This window comes from Oryctolagus cuniculus, chromosome 10, assembly GCF_964237555.1.
Source record: "Oryctolagus cuniculus chromosome 10, mOryCun1.1, whole genome shotgun sequence".
NCBI lineage: Eukaryota > Metazoa > Chordata > Mammalia > Lagomorpha > Leporidae > Oryctolagus > Oryctolagus cuniculus.
In genome coordinates, this window is record NC_091441.1 from 16,033,981 (window position 1) to 16,054,638 (window position 20,658).

At 49.9% G+C, this 20,658-nt stretch overlaps 1 protein-coding gene across 2 annotated transcripts in view; it reads right to left on the reverse strand.

Moving 5' to 3' along the window:
* The window catches only part of ZCCHC2 (zinc finger CCHC-type containing 2), a 61,509-nt gene extending 41,902 nt beyond the window's left edge, over nt 1–19,607 (reverse strand). Inside the window, exon 1 of one of the 2 annotated variants that reach the window (XM_070050075.1) lies at nt 18,514–19,607. In XM_070050075.1, the coding sequence (XP_069906176.1) occupies nt 18,514–19,485 (972 nt within the window). In that variant the 5' untranslated portion in view covers nt 19,486–19,607. The remainder of the gene's footprint in view (nt 1–18,513) is intronic. The other variant, XM_070050074.1, reaches the window with a different exon arrangement.
* Between the last annotated feature and the right edge of the window lie 1,051 nt (nt 19,608–20,658).

Below are 20,658 nucleotides of genomic sequence, written 5' to 3' on the forward strand. Positions count from 1 at the left end.
CCTTGGGCCCTGCACCCCATGGGAGACCAGGAGAAGCACCTGGCTCCTGGCTTCGGATAAGTGCAGTGCGCCGGCTGCAGCGCACTGGCGGCGGTGGCCATTGGAGGGTGAACCAACGGCAAAGGAAGACCTTTCTCTCTGTCTCTCTCTCTCACTGTCCATTCTGCCTGTCAAAAAAAAAAAAACAAAACAAAACAAAACAAAAAAAAACAAAAAAAAACTCCTCAAGTTTCAAGAACCAATTACACCTTTATAAATCTGCAGTGTACATAGAATGGCAGATGTCCTAAACAGCACTCTGGCCTCAGAATCAGCCCTTAAGGCATTCGGATCTGGCTGAAGAGCCCATGAGAGTATTACAGGCATGGAAAGCCAAGACACTCTGGCAATCAATCAATCAATCAATCAATCAATAAAAACTAAATGAAAGATCTCTGTGAGTGAGATTCCAGTGGAAAGAACGGGCCACCAAAGAAGGAGGTATCTTTCTCTGAAGGGAGGCGAGAACTTCCACTTTGACTATGACCTTATCTAAATAAGATCGGAGTCGGCAAACTCAAAAGGCTCCCATAGCCTTGGCAACTCATGACAAGAGCCTAGGGAGATTAATGACGCCATAAACAAGAGTGTCAATTTGTTAAGTCAACAACAGGAGTCACTGTGCACTTACTCTTCATGTAGGATCTCTGTCCTTAATGTGTTGCTCAATGTGAATTAATGCTATAACTAGTACTCAAACAGTATTTTACACTATGTTTCTGGGTGGGTGCAAACTGTTGAAATCTTAATATATACTAAGTTGATCTTCTGTATATAAAGATAATTGAAAATGAATCTTGATGCAAATGGAATGGGAGGGATCGGGAGATGGGAGGGTTGTGGGTGGGAGGGAAGTTATGGGGGAGGGGGAACCATGTAATCCATAAGCTGTACTTTGGAAATTTATATTTATTAAATAAAAGTTAAAAAAAAATCAGCAGTGTAAAACATACACTGATTTTTTTCTTTATTGTGTAAAGGAAATGAAGCAAAATAAAAGTCCCAAAGCTTCCCCAAGAATCTCAACTTGAAATGTCTTGTCCTGCTGTCTGTCATGCATCCTGGCCTCCAATGGGTGGGGGTTGCCAGCCACCAGCTCTGTGTCTGGGAATAAAGCCCCAGATCAGATCCTCTCGGGCACTAGGCTCCAGGCTCAGGGGCCATGTCCTCTAGCTGCCTGGGAAGCACAGCGTAGCACTGCCTGAGCAGGAGGGAACAGCCTCTGCAACCCATAGCCACCTTCTCAATCACTTAGGCTGGCCATTTCCCAACCTTCACAGCACTGTTTTTTAAAAACATGGATGTGAATTCTTTAACAAAATAATAAATTATATATATTCAGACCATATAATCTTTCATTACAATAGTTTTGACAGGGAAATGCAAATCAGAACTACATGTAGATACCACTTTATATCCATTAATATGTCTATTAATAAAAAAAAAAAAAAAAAAAAAACAGAAAGTACCTGTGAGGATGTGGAGACACTACAGCCTTTGTGTGCTAACAAAGAGAATGCATAATGGAGCAACTACTATGAGAAAGTCTGATGGTTCCCTAAAAGTTTTTAATTTTTCCCCTAAAATTTTAAACATAGAATTACCACATGATCCAGCAATTCTACTTCTAGGCATATATCCCAAAGAACTGAAAGCAGAGACTGACACATACTTTGTGCAGCCAAGTTCACTCATAGGATTATTTAAAACAGTCACATGGTGGAAACACCTCAAACGTCCATCAACAAATCAATACATGTGATATACATACGAATATATATATATATATGACTGTATTAGGCAATACAAAGGAATCAAATTCTGATACTTGCTCTGACATGAATGAATTTTGAAGACAGTATGCTAAGTGCAGAAAGCCAGACACAACAAAAGAAATATTATACAACTCAACTTTGGTGAGCTACTGAATCAAATTCATAAAGAAAGTAAAACAGTGCCCATCGAGGGCTGCAGGGAGAGGGGGAAAGGGAAGTATTTAGTGATTGCGGAGTTTCTGTTTGGAATGACAAGTTCCAGAGATGGACATGGTGATAGCTACACAATAGCATGAGTGTGTCTGACACCACCAAATTATACATGCAAGAGGGATAAAATAGCAACCTTTGTTGTGTACAAGAGGACTTCAAAAAGTTTATGGAAAATTCAATGAAAAGATAAGTTTATATTGGCGCAAAAAATATTTTGAGGGCCAGAGGTGTGGCACAGCAGGTTAAACCACCACCTACAGAGCCAGGATCACATACGGATGCCAGTTAAGTCCTCGCTGCTCCACTTGTGATCCAGCTCCCTGCTAACACGCCTGGGAAAGCAGCAGAAGATGGCCCAAATACCTGGACCCTTACCACCCATGTGGGAGACCCAGACGAAGCTCCTGGCTCCTGGCTTCAGCCTTGCCCAGCACTGGCCATTGCAGCCATGTGAGAACAGAAGATCTATCTCTGTAACTCTGCCTTTCAAGTAAACAAATCTTTACAAAAAATTTTTAAACTCCACGAGTATAAGTCTTCAAAAAGATCATGGAAAATGAGTATTATTGAGGGCAGCACTGTTGCATTGCAGTAAAGCCATGGCCTACAGTGCCAGCATCCCATGTGGTCGCCGGTTTGAGTCCCAGCTGCTCCACTTCTGATCCAGCTCTCTGCTACGGCCTGGGAAAGCAGTACAAGATGGCCCAATGGCCGGCACCGCGGCTCAATAGGCTAATCCTCCACCTAGTGGCGCCGGCACACTGGGTTCTAGTCCCGGTCGGGGCACTGGATTCTGTCCCGGTTGCCCCTCTTTCAGGCCAGCTCTCTGCTGTGGCCTGGGAGTGCAGTGGAGGATGGCCCAAGTGCATGGGCCCTGCACCCCATGGGAGACCAGGAGAAGCACCTGGCGCCTGGCTCCTGCCTTCGGATAGGCGCGGTGCGCCGGCTGCAGCGTGCTGGCCGCGGCGGCCATTGGAGGGTAAACCAACGGCAAAAGGAAGACCTTTCTCTCTGTCTCTCTCACTGTCCACTCTGCCTGTTAAAAAAAAAAAAAAAAAAGATGGCCCAAGTCCTTGGGTCCCTGCACCCACGTGAGAGACCCAGAAGAAGTTCCTGGCTCCTTGCTGTGATCGGCGTGGCTCCAGCTGTTACGGCCAACTGAGGAGTGAACCAGCGGATGGAAGACCTCTCTCTGTCTGCCTTTCCTTCTTTCTCTGTGTAACTCCAACTTTCAAATAAATAAATAAAATCTTTTAAAATAAATAAAAAATAAAAATGAGTATTATGAAAAAATTACTCATGCATTTTGAAAAAAATTTTGTACCAAAATAGACATATTTTCATTCTACTATCAAAAACTTAAGTTTCTTTGGATATTATACATTAAAAAAAATCAAAGTATTTATGCTGCCTCCACAAACATTATATTGAAGCAACCATGAAAAAGTACTTTGCTTCACAATCAAAATCATATTTTCAGAGTTTGAAGTTAACTTTGAGAATACAACTTGCGGAGGCCAGTGCTATGGCACAGTAGTCTACGCCTCTGCCTGTGGTACCAGTTCATGTACCAGCTGCTCCTCTTCTGATCCAACTCTTTGCTTATGGCCTGAGAAAGCAGTAGAAGATGGCCCAAGTGCTTGGGTCTCTGCACCTGTGTGGGAGACTCGGAAGAAGCTCCTGGCTCCTGGATTCAAACTGGCCCAGTTCTGGCCGTTGCAGGCACTTGAGGAGTGACCCAGTGAATGTAAGACCTCTCTCTCTGGCCAGCGCCACGCCACGATTCAATAGGCTAATCCTCCACCTGTGGCGCCAGCACCCCAGGTTCTAGTCCCAGTCAGGGCACTGGCTTCTGTCCCAGTTGCTCCTCTTCCAATCCAGCTGTCTGCTGTGACCCAGGAGTGCAGTGGAGGATGGCCCAAGTCCTTGGGCCCTGCACCCCATGGGAGACCAGGAGAAGCACCTGGCTCCTGGCTTCGGATCAGTGCAGTGCGCCGGCCGCAGTGTGCCGGCCGCAGCAGCCATTGGAGGGTGAACCAACGGCAAAAGGAAGACCTTTCTCTCTGTCTCTCTCTCACTGTCCACTCTGCCTGTCAAAACAAAACAAAAACAAAAAGACCTCTCTATATATAACTCTGCCTCTAAAGTAATTAAATAAAATCTAAAAAAAAAAAAAACAAACAAACAAATTGGTACCAGCATTGTGGCATAGCAGGTGAAGCCACCACTTGCATCCCATATGGGTGCTGGTTCATGTCCTGGCTGCTCCAATTCTGATCCAGCTCCCTGCTAATGTGCTGGGGAAAATGGCGGAATATGGCCTGAGTGTTTGGGCTCCCGCCACCCGTGTAGGAGACCAGGGATGAAACTCCTGGCCCCAGCCCAACCCAGCCTTTGCTGTTGTGGCCCTCTGGGGAGTGAACCAGTGGATGGAAGATCAACTCTTTGTGTCTCTTCCTTTCTGTAATTCTTTCAAATAAACAAATGAATCTAAAAAATGTTTTAAAAAACCCCACAATTTACTAAACAAGGAAAGGCCTCCTGTTTAATAACCTGGTAAGAAAAAGAGAGTTTGAGTTTCTATTCGAAGACTTAAGTTCACCATCCCAGGAAAAATCTACTAATTGTTTTTCCTTCCACTCTCAGCATGAATCAATACTACAAAACCACCTAGGATGGTTCAGAAGCTTTATCAAATCCACACAGACCTGGTCTCCCGAGACACAGAGATCACAGCTGCGGCGTTCACTGGCCCCAGCAGCTACTGGCTGTCTACCTGTCACTTGTCACACAGGCCTCCCCTTTCAGTGGGGGGTGGGGCATTAACTGTACAGAAAGGAATCACACCCACTTTGCCTAGTAAATTCAGTCGCCTGAACACTCAATATGGATGATACACCAGGAACAGCATTTTACAAAGACTAGGTCGAAGTGTCAGGACCATGGTATTTTTCTCTGCTTGGATTAAGAAGTCAGAGTTTTAAAATTCTAAGCCTGCCAAAGCATGCAGTGTCACACAAAGCCCCTAGCACGTGTGGTGTTCTCCCTTCTTCGCCCAAGGGTGGCAGTTCCTGCACCACAGCAGGCCTCCTCCAGCAGCACAGCACGGGGTAGTACCAATGAGCCACACGTCATGTGACTCGGGGGAAGTGTCACATCACTCAGATCTAACTTTTACACAGCTACAGTCATCACAATTGCACACTTGAAATTTCTTAAATGCGGCTAAATGACCCTAAAAACAAAAACAAAAGCTCTTCTCTGAAAACACACAATTAGAATGAAAGTTACACTTGCCTCATTTTGTTAGCAAAGGCCAAACTGTATCCAGAATTTATATTAGCTCATCTATCGATATTCTACATGTAGTACTTTCATGTGGAATATAAATATTTAAAGTACCAACACGTGTCCAACACCAAAAAACAACAAGCAGAAGGGCCAGCGCTGTGGCATGTGCTAAGCCTCCGCCAGCAGTGGCCCCATATGGGGGCCAGTTAAGTCCTGGTTGCTCCACTTCCAATCCAGCTCCCTGCTAGTGAGCCTGGAAAAGCAGAGGAGGGCCCAAAGGCCAGGGCCCTGCACCCAAGTGGGAGACCTGGAGGAAGCTCCTGGCTCCTGGCTTTGGATCAACTCAGCTCCAGCTGTTGCAGAGCTGGAGTTGGAGCTGGGAGTGAACCAGCGGATGGAAGATCTCTTTCCTTCTCTCTCAATATCTCTGCTTTTCAAATAAATAAAATATTAAAAAAAAAAACTAAACTAAAACTAAAGCAGAAATATTTTTTTTAGTTGTTAAAAACAAACAAAAAAAAAGCTTTGGCTTACTTGGCTAATCCTCCGCCTGCGGTGCTGGCATCCCATATGGGTACCAGGTTCCAGTCCCGGTTGTTTCTCTTCCAGTCCAGCTCTCTGCTATGGCCCGGGAGGGCAGTGGAGGATGGCCCAAGTGCTTGGGCCCTGCACCCACATGGAAGAACAGGAGGGAGCGCCTGGCTCCTGGCTTTGGATCGGTGCAGTGCAGGCCGCAGCGGCCATTTGGGGGGTGAACCAATGGAAGGAAGACCTTTCTCTCTGTCTCTTTCTCTCACTGTCTGTAACTCTACCTGTCAAATAAATAAATAAATAAATCTTTGAAAAAAAAAAACTAAACTAAATTTGCTATCATCTGAACTTTTCGCACTCAGCAAACAAACTTAGAAAGTTAACATTATCATATGCGGGGCTGATGTTGTGGTGCAGGGAGTGAAGCAGCCACCTGCCCCTGCTGCTCCACTCTAATCCACATCCCTAATCTACCTGGGAAAGCAGTGGAGGATGGCCCAAGTGCCTGGGCCCCTGCCACCCATGTAGGAGACCTGGATGAAGCTCCTGGATCCTGGCTAGGACCTGGCCTAGCCCTTGCTGTTGCAGCTGTTTGGGGAGTAAACCAGTGGTTGGAAGCACGCTCTCTCTGTCCCCCTCTCTAACTCTGCCTCTCAAATAAATAAATCTTCAAAAAAAAAAGTTAACACTGGCATATAACAATGTTCTATTAATCTTCTGTGGCAGATAAAAGATAGCCAAAAATTGTTTGAACATCCTCCCAGTGAAAGGTGGGAACTAGTTCCCCATCCAGTGGCTCTGGGTTGGGTTAGACTTGTGTGGCAAACAGACTGCAATGGCAGCAACATTTGGATAAGCTGAGGTACTCACAGCCTCTTGGATTCTTGAACCTTTGGGTGAATGAAGAGAGAGGACAAGAGACACCATCCAGGCGCCAACTCCATCTCCAGACACGCAGAGCACAGACATGCCCCTGATGTTAGTTACTGATCTAAATTCACGACCCATAAAACTGTTAAGAGATGGTAATAATATACTTGTCTTCTAAAATTTTCACTATTTTTGTTTAACTGAAAAGTAGAGTAATAGAGGGAAAACGGAGAGAGAAATCCTCCATCTGTGTGCTAGTTCACTCCCCAAATGCCCACAAACACTGGGGCTGGGCCAGGCTAAAGCCAGGACCCCAGAACTCCATCTGGGTCTCTCACGTGGGTGGCAGGGACCCACGTACTTGAACTAACACCTACGGCCTCCCAGGCTGCGCCTCAGCAGGAAGCTGGAATGGGGAGTAGAACTGGGACTTGATCCCAGGCACACCAATGCGAGATGCAAGCATCCCAAGCAATGGCTTGACACTGCATCACGATGTTTGCTCCAAATACTGTGCTTTAAGTCATTAAGTTTTGGGGTTATTTGTTACATTATGCATCTTAAATTCTCTTTAAATAACCAAAGTTACAACCAAAGCATATGCCATTATATAACCAAGATTCATAGAAAATCTTACTTTGAATGTTACAAAATGATTATTAGAAACATTGTTGATATGTCAAATTTAATCTGTTTTTGTGGAAGACGACCAAGGAAAACAAGAATTTAAGAATTAACTTATCACCTGCCTCTAACTGCAAAGCTATAAAAGAGGTAAAAGTTTCGTTACTCAATGAAATGGCAAACCCAACTCACAGAAATGCCCTGAATCACCTATAGCACCCGATGGAAAGCAAGCTCTGGGGTGAAGTGATACAGCTGTGCTGAGAGGTGCAAGACCAATCCACCACAAGACCAATCCACCAACGGCTCAGAAACAGCATCACAGGGGTTTCTACACAATCACAGGCTCATGCTCCATGTAACTCACCTATTGTTTGGCTGAATTAGGAATCTGGGCATAAGGTGATTCAGCAGGAAAAATGCAACCGAATTAGCTATCTTAACCCTGAGCAATGTATACCAGCTACTGAGCCGCAGCGGGGTACCAGGTAGGAGTCACGACTTACTGAACCCATGTACACTTTTTGCAGTCACAGCCCACAAAACAGACCTGGCTGCTCCAGCAGCGGCTGTGCAAGTTCTTCTCTTAATACATTTGTGAACTAATCGTGGCTGCCTGTGCAAAGTGAGTGGAGCACAACAAGAATGCGGGGTGAGCTGAACAAGCTAGGCAGGGAAACTCCTCCCCATCCTTCTCTATATATTTCTGGGGAACACCACGCATTTATTACAAACTGGAAATTTAAATTGTTGATGCCATTGTCCTTTTTTTTCAGACACCTTAACTTGTAGGTTGCATCGTTTGGGAAGATGTGGCAAAAGAATGCCAACACAAAAGCCTACTGGAGAGGAGCAAAGCAGAAAATAAAAGTAAAGGCAGCAGTTTTTGCCCAAGAATTGGCCTTGTTGTTTACCTGGTAAAGCTTCCTTCGTCCTTCTGCTATTTCAGACAATGCCACCTGTTAGCTGATAGGTGGACTGGGGAATATTACCAACCCTGCTTTGGATCACAAAACAACAAAGGTATGGGATCCAGACAAGGATAGAGGAATGGCTTTCCAGTGTGACCAGTGTTGGGGATGGGGGTGGGGAGGCCTCTTCAGCTCCAGCATCTGTGTCTCTTTCTGCTCTCAGTACAAAAGGGAAAGCATCTCTTCTTTCACCCTGGGAACCTGGAGGCTGAACCAGGAACTGCTGCCCCAGGATACTTCCAGTGTGTCAGAAGCTAGAGAGGTCAACGGGCTTTTCTCCTCTCCAGCCTATCTCTGACTGTTGCTACCTTCACCTTTACAACCTTACCCACTGGAGAAGACAGCAAGGCAGAGCAAGGGATCCTCAGGCAGGAAGTGAGCCCCGGCCAGAGCAGGAGAGCCACAGCGCTTGGCCTTGGAGCAAGAACACTCTTGGAACCACGCGTGAAGGTAAGCTTACAGAGTTGAAGAAGGATCTTTGGCAACAAATGACTTGAAAGTTGGTAAATACAGTGCTGGGAAACACAGCATAGAATTTGTGTTTAATGCCACCTGTTCGAATAGGCATTTTCCCCAAATTAAAAAAAAAAAAAACCTCAAAACTCAATGCCATTAGGCAACCTCTTCATGAAAACCTCTTTCTAAAGAAGCAAGTACTCTCAAACACTGTAGTATTTATGTCACACGCGACCAAGCTGTCCCTCCCCCTAGGATGGCTAGTGAATTTCAATTATTTGATACCCAAACAAAAACCAATTATACTGCAGAAAAATATTCCAACTTAAACATTCCTAACAAGAAACATAAAAATTCCACAACATTTTCATTATAAAGTGCTCACTTCAGTAGCCAAAGTTAGTTTCTGACTTTTTTTTTTTTTTTTTTTTTTTTTTTCTGACAGGCAGAGTGGACAGTGAGAGAGAGAGACAAAGAGAAAGGTCTTCCTTTGCCGTTGATTCACCCTCCAATGGCCGCCACGGCCGGTGCGCTGTGGCCGGCGCACCGCGCTGATCCAATAGCAGAAGCCTGGTACTTCTCCTGGTCTCCCATGGGGTGCAGGGCCCAAGCACTTGGGCCATCCTCCACTGCACTCCCTGGCCACAGCAGAGAGCTAGCCTGGATGAGGGGCAACCGGGACAGAATCCGGCGCCCCGACAGGGACTAGAACCCGGTGTGCCAGCGCCGCAAGGCGGAGGATTAGCCTAGTGAGCCGCGGCGCCGGCTTAGCTTCTGACTTTCTAATCATGGGTGAGGTACTTACTGTCTGAATCTAACTCCCATCACCCCTCAAACAGATCATAAACTGCACAGCAAACACTAGAGGCTCCCGACAGTCACTGTCCAAACAATGAGAAGGCAATGATTTATGACTTGTCCACCCTATCAAAATGTACCACCACCAGGTTTGCACCAATTTATGTGCCTCATATACAAAAATTTAGTGAATTCAGGCACTGCAAATGGTTTCACTTTGAAAGAGCAGTTAATAAGCACAACTACTCAGTACTCACCCCACTGCAGATTCAGTTTAAATTTATAGTTTTATGCTTTCTAAGAAATAATTCCTTTATTATTTCAAAACAATTTGCTAAGTATAATTCAAAATAAGAAAAAAACAAAAAGAAAGGATTCCTCCCTGATACACTTCGTCTTAAAGCAATTTACCACATGGGTATTTTTTGGAGCTACCTGTGAGAAGCCTAAGCATAACAAATTATGGCTGAGCACTTATGACATATGCGATGCTGATGAGAAATAAGATATGATGCCCAAGGGTCAATTTTATTCATTGAAAATAATACAAAGAATCATAGAAATACCCAAATTCTACCAGAATATATGTGCTACCAAAGTTAAAAGGCAGCAGGAATTTTACTGGATTGTCCCCGTGATTATTCCAGAGAACATCATGCAAGAGGTGACAGCTAGTGAAAAGCACACGTCAGACCTACGGGACAGAGGGATTTTTGAGTCCCAGGACTTATTAGAGGCAGGGTCCATCAGGCACTGAAAGAAAAATGTAACAGGATTTAATGTACTGCTTCAGAAAGATACAGCTGGTGACAGAACCCAAAAGATAAACAGGCAGAAACACAGAAAGCAGGGGAACCCAGTAAGGAGGCTGTCAAAGTCCAGGCAAAGTCTACCACAAGACTGTCGGCAAAAACGAGGAAAGGGCACATTCGGATCCCCGGGGAGATTAAGCTGCGAGGTTACTGAGCAAGTCAGGGTGACTGGAAGTGAGAAGGCACCCTAAATAACTGCATGTGTCTGGAAGATCTTTTAAGTCAATGATGTATTTTTTATATATTAGAAGTTTAAACTGACAGCTGACACAGCACAGGCACTGGCACACACAAATGCTCGCAGCTGTCACACGACCTGTCTGCCACCCATTTTTTTTCATCCCACCTCCAAGCCCCCTGTAACCCAAGCCCTACTGTCTCCTCAGCTCTACATTTCTGTGCATCCCCTGCCACCAACCCCTGCTGATGAGGTTATCTCACTCTGTCTACCCAGCATTTTCACATGTATCATCACATACACCTTCGTAAGAGATGATCTCCCTGACGGTTGGAAAGACTCAATAACTTGTCAAAGCGGCCTTTTCAAAACTGAAATCTGACCTCAAATAAACTAAACCTCGAATGAGCGTCAATTCTAAAGGGCTCAGACATTTAGAAGGGAGGTAAAGGCCAAATGCACTCTGAAGTACAGGAAAAACACAAGGAAATGGACTGGGTCTGCCTCCACCACCTGTAACTTAAAACACCACAAAGCCCTTCCCTTCCAGGTCGGCTGTGTATACAGACAGGACCAAAAAGCTCTGGTACACACAGTACTCCACAGTGAAAAATGAAGTCAGTAAAATTGAATTTGTCTATTTTGACAACAGCGAAAGATTTGCTTCTCGTTTAAATAACTATTTAAATAAACATTTCTCAAGGAAAGACAAAGATATTAAATAAGCTTAAAAATAACCAATTTAATAACTTCTGTAAAAATGGCATTAAAATCTTCCTTAATTATCCATGAATTCCACTGTGTACTCAGAACAAAGAAATATGTAACTTAGCTAAAACAGGTTTAAATTATAAAACAGTTTCCTGGTTATTTTTAAAAACTGGATAGATTTAAGATGATGACAGTTGGACGGAAACTGATAACCCAATCTAAATCACCTATTTTCTCCATTCCCATCCCCAAATCCAATATGGGGAGAGCATATCTTGATTTGTGACTTAGAGAACTGCTTACTCTCAGCTCATCTGTGGCATCCCAGCACCTTACAACAAAAAGACTAACAAAAATAACTGCCCCAACTAAATGTGTCTCAAACACCATCTTTTCAATTACCTGTCTTCCTGAACATCAGTCTATTCAGAGGGAAAGTAATAATAAATAATATACAAAGTACTCCAGCGTACAGACTATTGTTAAGTGGAAAAAGAGAAACACTGTGGCCGGTGCTGTGGTGTAAAATACTAAGCCTCCCCTTGCAATGCCAGCATCCCATATGGGGACTGGTTCTAGTCCTGGCTGCTCCGAGTCCAATCCATCTCCCTGCTAAATGCGCCTGGGAAAGCAGCTGCAGCAGATGGCCCAAGTACCTGGGCCCCGGAAACCACATGAGAGACATGGAAGAAGCTCCTGGCTCTTGGCTGTGGTCATTTGGGGAGTAAACCAGCAGATGTAGGATCTTTCTCCTTCTCTCTCTGTATCTCTGCTTTCCAAATAAACAAATAAATCTTAAAAAGAAAAAACACACACATTCCTGAAAACAATCTGGAGATTGTGTCTTAGTGGATAAGAAATACCACTGAGCACTCATTTCAGTAGTCAATTCCTATTCAAGACAGTCTATGAATTATTTTGCAGCCTATCTCACTAAATCACTAGGACCTCAAAAGAAGCTTATCTTCCATTTTAGAGATCAGCAGCCTGGTTAATGTCACAAAATTAGTGGCAGAGCTGGAATTTAAACCTTGATTCTAGTTCTCTACTAAACATGGATGTTCCTCTCAAGGCTTTTGGATAGCCTCTGCAACACACTTCCTGTCCCCTCCCCACGGAGAAAATACGAAATGGGAGTTTTTTGTTTGTTTGTTTGTTTTGGTTTTTTTTTTTTTTTTTTTTTTGACAGGCAGAGTGGACAGTGAGAGAGAGAGACAGAGAGAAAGGTCTTCCTTTTGCCGTTGGTTCACCCTCCAATGGCCACCGCGGCCGGCGCGCTGCAGCCGGCACACCACGCTGATCCGATGGCAGGAGCCAGGAGCCAGGTGCTTTTCCTGGTCTCCCATGGGGTGCAGGGCCCAAGCACCTGGGCCATCCTCCACTGCACTCCCTGGCCACAGCAGAGAGCTGGCCTGGAAGAGGGGCAACCGGGACAGAATCCGGCGCCCCGACCAGGACTAGAACCCGGTGTGCCAGCGCCGCTAGGCGGAGGATTAGCCTAGTGAGCCGCGGCGCCGGCCCAAAATGGGAGTTTTTAAAAAATGGAGAGACTTTTCACTTCAACAAGATTCCCCTTTGGTGCTCAGTTAGTTGTCGCTGAAGTGAATGGACACTATGAGAAACAGTGACTTGATCAGCTCTTGTCCTGACAGTTGATGTACAATGTAATACTTTATCCTTTTTAGTATTTTTTTTTTGTTCTAGTACCATTGGTTGAACTCTATAATTAACACACAATTATTCTTAGGTGTTTAAATTTTAAATGAAAAGTGATCCCTGTTAGGAATTTGGAAAACATTATGCTGAGTGAAATAAGCCAATCCCAAAGGGACAAATACCACTTGTTCTCCCTGATAGGTGACAACTAATTGAGGACCAAAAAGGAAACCTGTTAAAGTGAAATGAGCACTATGAGAAATGGTGACTTGATCAGCCCTCACCCTGACTGTTGATGAGCAACTTAATATGTTATCCCTCTTAGTATTTTTTTTTGTTTGTTCTACTTAATACTTTTGGTTGAATACTGTAATCAATACACAATTCTTCTTAAGTGCTGAAACTTAACTGAAAAGTGATCACTGTTAAATATAAGAGTGGGAATAAGAGAGGGAAGAGATGTGCAATTCGGGACATGCTCAAGCTGACTTACCTCAAATGGTAGAGTTAGAAACATACCAGGGGATTCCAATTCAATCCCATCAAGGTGGCATGTACCAATGCCATCTCACTAGTCCCAGTGATCAATTTCTGTTCACAATTGATCATAATGATAGGACTAAGAACCAAAGGGATCACAGAAACAAGAATAGTGTCTGCAAATACTAGCTGATAGAATCAAAAAGGGAGAGAACGATCCAACATGGGAAGTGAGATACACAGCAGACCCATAGAATGGCAGATGTCCTAAACAGCACTCTGGCCTCATAATCAGCCCTTAAGGCATGCGGATCTGGCTGAAAAGCCCATGAGAGTATTTCAGGCATGCAAAGCCAAGACACTCTGGGGGAAAAAAAAAAAAAACTAAATGAAAGATCTCCGCGAGTGAGATCCCAGTGGAAAGAACGGGTCATCAAAGGAGGTACCTTTCTCTGAAGGGAGGAGAAAACTTCCACTTTGACCATGGCCTTGTCTAAATATGATCAGAGTCGGTGAACTCAGGGGGCTTCCATAGCCTTGGCAGCTCATAACAAGAGCCTAGGGTGATTACTGATGCCATAAACAAGAGTGTCAATTTGTAAAGTCAACAACAGGAGTCACTGTGCACTTACTCCTCATGTAGGATCTCTGTCCTTAGTGTGCTGTACATTGAGATTTAATGCTATAACTAGTACTCAAACAGTATTTTTCACTTTGTGTTTCTATGTGGGTGCAAACTGTTGAAATCTTTACTTAATGTATGCTAACCTGATCTTCTGTATATAAAGAGAATCAAAAATGAATCTTGATGTGAATGGAAGGGGAGAGGGAGTGGGAAAGGGGAGGGTTGTGGGTGGGAGGGACGTTATGGGGGGGAAGCCATTGTAATCCATAAGTCGTACTTTGGAAATTTATATTCATTAAATAAAAGTTTAAAAAAAATGGAGAGACTTGCTAAGCCAAGCAATTGAGCTGTGAAGATCCTGAAACACAATCTCGAGAACAGCCATTCCAATTGTATTAACCACTAATCATGACTATAACAGTGTACACATTTCATCTTTCTTACATTTTTGTGTTGCTAGTTGGGGGACAGATGCACAAAATTGGAACATTAATCTTCATGATGAAAAAAAGTACCTTTAAGAAGCAAAACAGAAAGCTATCATGTCTTGTTTCATGTCTTTTCAACAAAACTAGCATCTTTTAAAATATTTCTCCTTTTGTGTGTGTGTGTGTGTTCCTAACACACATTAGTTTGGCTTCCTGACAACCAGTGTTGGGCTGGTGTTGTGGTACAGGGGTTAGCCACCATCCACAATGCCAGTTCCACATCACAGCAAAGGTTTGAGTCCCTGCTGCTCTGCTTCCATCCAGTTTCCTGCTAATGCACCTGGGAAGGCGATGGAAGATAGCCCAAATACTAGGACCTCTGTCATCCATGTGGGAGACCACAATGGAGTTCCTGGCTTCTGGCTTCAGCCTGGCCCAGAATAGCTGTTGCAGCATTTGAGAAGTGAACCAACAAATGGAAGATGGATCAATTGATTGATCTGTGTGTCTCTGTGTGTGAGTGTTCCCCTCTCTGTTGCTCTAGCAAATAAATAAATTTTTTAAAAAGATTGCAGGGGTGAGGGGTAAGGGTGAGTGTTTGGTCTGGTGGTTAAGCTGCTGCTGGTTGGGATGCTCACCACCCATATTAGAGTGCCAGGATTCAAGTCCCAGCTGCACTACAAATTCCAGCTTCCTGCTGACACAGACCCTGGGAAGCAGTGTGATGGCTAACTGGGCTCCTGCCAACCAAGTGGGCTATATGGACTGAGTTCCAGCTTCATAGTGTCAGCATGGCCCTGCCTCAGCTACTAGCATTTAACCACAGATGGGATCCCTCTGACCCGTGCTTCTCTAATAAAGTAAATAGCAATTTATAAAACCAATGTTTTCAGCTATGCACTACATGCAGCCCGTAACTGTATAACACAGACCCACATCAACCATCCATGTTTCCAAACACACTGCTGATGAATGTTCTCCCCAGTGCTCGGGACCTATTTGTTGAATCTCAAGCAAGTTACTAGCAGTGCGTGGCAGCTCTGAAGAACATGAAGCTCACTTACAGTTCTCCTAAGAGGAATGCCAACATTTAAGCTGTAGTCTAAGGTAACGACACAAAATAACCCACATCACACAGGAAAACTCTTGAAACCTAATTTTTCAAAGCCAAAACATATTTGTTCAATCTGCCTCCGTTTTCACATTCCATACCAGTATTACAGTGGTGATCTGTGGACTTGTCACTCAACTATCAACACTGAAATTATGACAAGTCACTAACCAGGTGCTGGCCCTGAGCAACTCCAAAGCATACATTCTACCTATTCATATTCCTTTTTTCTTTTTTTAAGAAAGGCTGACTCATATTACTTACTGATACAAACCCCGGGGGAGCAAGGAACACTATTCCAGGCTGTTTTACTTAAAATTTAAAGAGAAAATTAGTTTTGCATTATCCAATTGGTAGAGAAAAAGGCACGCTGTTTGGAGCACCAAAGACCTTCACTCAGCATGACGAAAATGAATGACTTGCAGGCAATAAATAAAGGCGCATACTTGCGCCTGAAAGGTTACTTCCGGGGCAATAAATCGCCGCCACACGCGTTTCCCACTCCCGGGGTCGCTATCACTGCCAGCGGCCCCAGAGCACGGCACTCTCGGCTCTGGTCCGGTTACCGTCCGCGACGGCCCGCAACCCGGCCTCCGGCCGCACTGCCCGGGGACTCTCGAGGGCTCCCGGGGGCCCGGCCGCTCAGCCCGCCCACCCGGGGGCGGGGCCGGGCGCCAGTCACGTGGGCCGCGCTGCGGCCGCCATTTTGCAGGGCGGGGGAGGAAGATGCCCGCGGACTGGCTCAGGTCGCCGTCTGCCTCTCGCGACGGCGGTCACGCGGGGGACGCGAGAGCCCGGGACTCCTCCCTGCAGGCGCAGAGGTGGGCCCCCCGCCCCGGGTGCGCCTCGGCGGCGGAAGCCCGGCAATGGCTGGGCTGGGCTGCGGCCAGTCGGGATTTCAATCAGCCCACCCGCATCTGGAGTGACAGGCCGGGAGCAACAAGGTCCGCTAAAATGCCTTTCAGGCCAGCGCGAGCCACAGCCGGGGAACTCGGAGGCCACTCTAATAAGAGAAAAAAACAATGGGCCGGAACGATCTAAGGAGACACAGACGGTCCGCTGCGGAACCCCGAGCTGCCCTAGAGTCCAGAAGCAGCCTCGGCCGCACCTGCAGTAGGCGTGCCCCCACGGCTGCACCCCCACCTCAGCGCAGGGCCAGGGCCAGGGCCGCAGCACAGGCCACGTCCTGGGAAGTTAAGATGTGCTGGAATGAATGGCAGGAGGCCTGGCCTCGCCTCGTCCACTCCTCCTGGCACTCAGTGGCCGCCAGTAAAGGCCACGCACTGCAGTCCAGATAAAAACCTCATTACTCTGGCTCGCACGCACGTCTCCCCTTCATCTAGCCGCCTCACAGCGCCGGCATTAACATCGAAATCTACAGGGAAAGAAATCGGAAATAGTGGGGTATGCTTGCAGGAGTGGTGCGCGTGGGCCACACAAGCTGTGCCACGGTGGGGCACTCCTCAGCCCTACAACCGAAGGCTAGCTTTGCCAGGCACACGCCACTGCAAGGAAAAACTTAAACTACTGAAGCACTGTCCCCCAGCCATGCTTCTCCTCTGAATGTAATGGTGTGCGGCACGTATCTTTTTGGATGTGTTTTAGTGAGTAGGCTAGGCTTTTAGCTGCATGACACACGTGTGTATGCCAGTAGTAAACGGGCCCTGAGACAAATCTTTCAATCTCTCCAAGAAAACCCTCAGTGACTGCACCTGAGTCTGATAAAATACGTCCTCAAACACCTCACTCACTCCGCTGACGCGTCATCCCGCACCCAGGGGCTCCGTCTGTATTATCCCAGCCCCCGAACACACCGACCCCATGGGTTTTGAGCCCACACAGCCGTTAGTGACACGCACGGCTCAACGTCCGTTCTCGCGTACTGCAGACGAAGAGGCGCCGCACGAGGAAGGGGAGAATCCCTCTCCCACTGCAGCATCCCGGCATCACCTAGGTGGAAAGCGAGGCATCCGAATCGGCACCTTTCAACACCACCGGGCCACGACAAGGAACCCGCTCAAACAGGCTGCCCGCTTCTCCGCTCAGCTGTCGCCTCCCAAGGGCCTTCAGGGCCTCGGCCATTTATTACTCGTTTGCTTTCGTGACTATAAAAATTCATCGCCTCTATTTAATGTCTGCGACAAGTGGCTCGTCTGGATTCTACCGCGTTCCGGGGTGTCCGAAGCCCTTGGAGAGAGCATCACTGCCTACAGCAGCAGGGCCCAACAGACACCCCCACCCCCATCTGCAGGCATACACCAAACCCCACAGCCAGCGCAGGAGGGCGCGACCAGGCCGCCCTGAAGGGCTTTCCTCACCCAGACTGCCCGCTTCACCACTCCCCTCAACTCGATTCCCGGGTCTGCACGGCAGATTTCTCCAGGGAGCACAAGTTCTCCGAACACGACCCCCTCGGCTCGGCACACGTGGGGGACCAGGGCGAGGCAGAGCCGGTGCGCCGCAAGGCCAAGGCTCTGCCGGGGCGAGGCTGCGCCTTGCCCAGAGCCTCCTGGGCGTCCGCACCTGGTGCCAAGAGATGCTCAGAGCCCAGCACGTCCCGAGACCCTTCCTCCGAGAGGGGCCCCCGAGCTGGGAGCCCCCAGTCCTCCATGGCAACTCCGGCCCGGAAGACTTCTAGAGCCTTCTGTGATGGCGGGTGGCGGTGTGTGCACCGCCGGGGCGGGGGGGGGGGGGGGGGGGAGAACTGGGTGGCCCAGCAAACCCGAGAGGAGTACTCCGGGGCCAGGGATTCCGAGCCACCTGTGCGGGGCTGCAGCTCGGCCCGGGGGCGTCCGAGAGCGAGGCCGCCGAGGCACGGCCCGCACCACGAGTCGCTGGGGAAACCAGCAAGGCGGCGGAGGCGAAGCCATGGTGAAGAGCAGCACGGGTCGTCCAGGGCCCCGAAGCCGGGCCGAGCCCGCCGCCCGGCCCGGAGCGCGCTTACCTGGGTCCTGGAGCCGGCAAAGTTGCACGGCTCCACCTCCGCCTCGTCCGGGCCGCCGCGGAGCGCGGTGCGGAGTCTCTCCAGGTGCTCCCGCAGGGTGACCCGCTGGTGGAAGGAGAAAGCCGGGTGCAGCGAAGCCATGGTAAAGAGCAGCAGCAGTTCCTCCTGGGCCCTGAGGCCGAGCCCGCCACCGGACCGGGACTCGGCGCCGCCGCCGCCTTCCGGGCCAGAGCCGTCCTTGTCGGCGTCCTGCTCCCCGTCGCCGTCCGCCCCGCGGGGCTCGTCCTCCGCGCCGCCCCGCGAGCCCTCGCCCCGGGCGGTGCGCAGGCTCTTGAGCACCGAGTCCACTTGGGGCAGCAGGCGGTGCAGACGGCCGGCGGCCTCCCGGTTCTCCGAGCCCAGCAGCGCCAGGTAGACGATGAGGCGCGAGCGCACGGCGGGCTCTCGGAAGTCGGCCAGCGGCCCCGGGTCCGAGAGGCCGTTGGCCTTGGCCTCCGAGTCGCGCAGGTAGTGGTAGTCCTTGCGCGCCAGGTCCTCCAGGCACGAGCCGAGGAAGCGCAGCTCCAGCGGGTTGCACAGGTCCAGCAGCCCGCACATGAACTCCAGGCGCTGCGCCGAGCCCAGCACCAGCCCGAACCACTCGTACACCCGCTCCTGCTCGCGCAGCGCCGCCGCCGGCCCCCCGCCGCCGCCCGGCATGCCCGTCCCCGCCACCGCCGAGCCGCCAGCAACAGGCGGCCCGAGCCCCCGGGGCGGCGGCGGCGGCGGCGGTGGCGGTGGCGGCGGCGGCGGTGGCGGCGGCGGGGGGCCCCGCGGTGGGCCCGCGGCAGGCGGCGGCGGCGGCGGGCGGCAGTCGCGGCGGCGGCGCGGCGGTGCCTTCGCGCCCGGCCGCGCGTCCGCCTCAGGCTCCTCCGCCCCGGGCGGCGGCTCCGTTGGGTGCGTCGGCTTCAGCGGCAGCTTCATCCTCAGCATCCTCGGCTAGGGCGGCGCGGACATGCGAGCGGGGGCGGGCGGGAGGGGCCGAGGCGGCGGCGCGGCCGTCAGGAGCGGGGCCCCTCCATGCCGCCGGGGGAGGGCCGGGGCCGGGGCCGGGGGTGGGTCTCGGCCGGCGAGGGGGGCGGCGGCCGGCCGGCGGGGTCGCTGGCGTCGTCTTCCCGGGCCGGAGGCGGGGCGTGCCCGCGGCGGCTCCTCCCCCTGGGCTCCGCGCCGGCTCCGGGAGCTCGGGTGCGGGTGAGAGCGAGTGAGCGAGCGAGTCCTCCTTCCGCCTCCCTCTCTCAGTCGTCCGCACCGGGCTGGGGCGGCGGCTCCTGAGCGGTTTCCTCACGAGCCGGTGAGGACCGAGCGGCTGCGAGAGGAGGAGGAGGAGCGGCCCGGCGGGGCGGAGAGGCTGGCGGTTCCGCGCACCGCGCCTCAGCCTATCAGCGCCCGGAGCTGACGGTTACGTAGCCCTCCCCGCCCCCAGGGACCGCCTCTCGCAGGGAGGCCACGCCCAACTGCTGCCCGGCCGCCTCCCTCTGTGGGGCTTCCTCGCGGTCCTAGAGGTCTGGGCTCCCTCACGAGCTGGGAGGACGCGCGGGCTGGGCTCGTGGGGTGGCGGCGGCGAGGTGAGCGGGCCCCCGGGGAGAGGCGGGAAGCCGGCGAGGTGGCCTTTCGCCGGGCGCCGGCTGGGCTCTGACTGCTGGCCTCCTCTGCTCTGCCGGTCGTGGCGTGGGCCGCCGCACCTGGGCCCGCGCCGTCCTGGCCGCCTGCGCGACGGTGTCGGGGAGCGGCGACGTCGCCGAAGTGCGGGCCCTGACCTCGGGCTGCGCTCCTTCAGGTCCCGCGCCGCGGGTGGGCCTTCCGGAGGTCCGCCAGGCGGCTCCTACCCGGTAAAACTTCGGAAGGTCGCCCGGAGGAGCGCGCGCCCGGGGCAGCGGTCGCGGCTGTGGGGGCGCAGGTGGGCACGCGGCCCGCAGGTGCGGCGAGAACGCGCGGACGGCGGGTCCCGGCCTAACGGTTCGCTCTTGGAAAACTACCCGCGAGTGTTTCGGGAAAAGCCCCCCTAACGCCTTCATCTTTGGGGGATCATCTCTGCGAAATAACGAACGTTTGGAATCCTTGTTCCGGTTGCAAATTGCCTGTTACTTCAGGTTTAATAAGCTACCA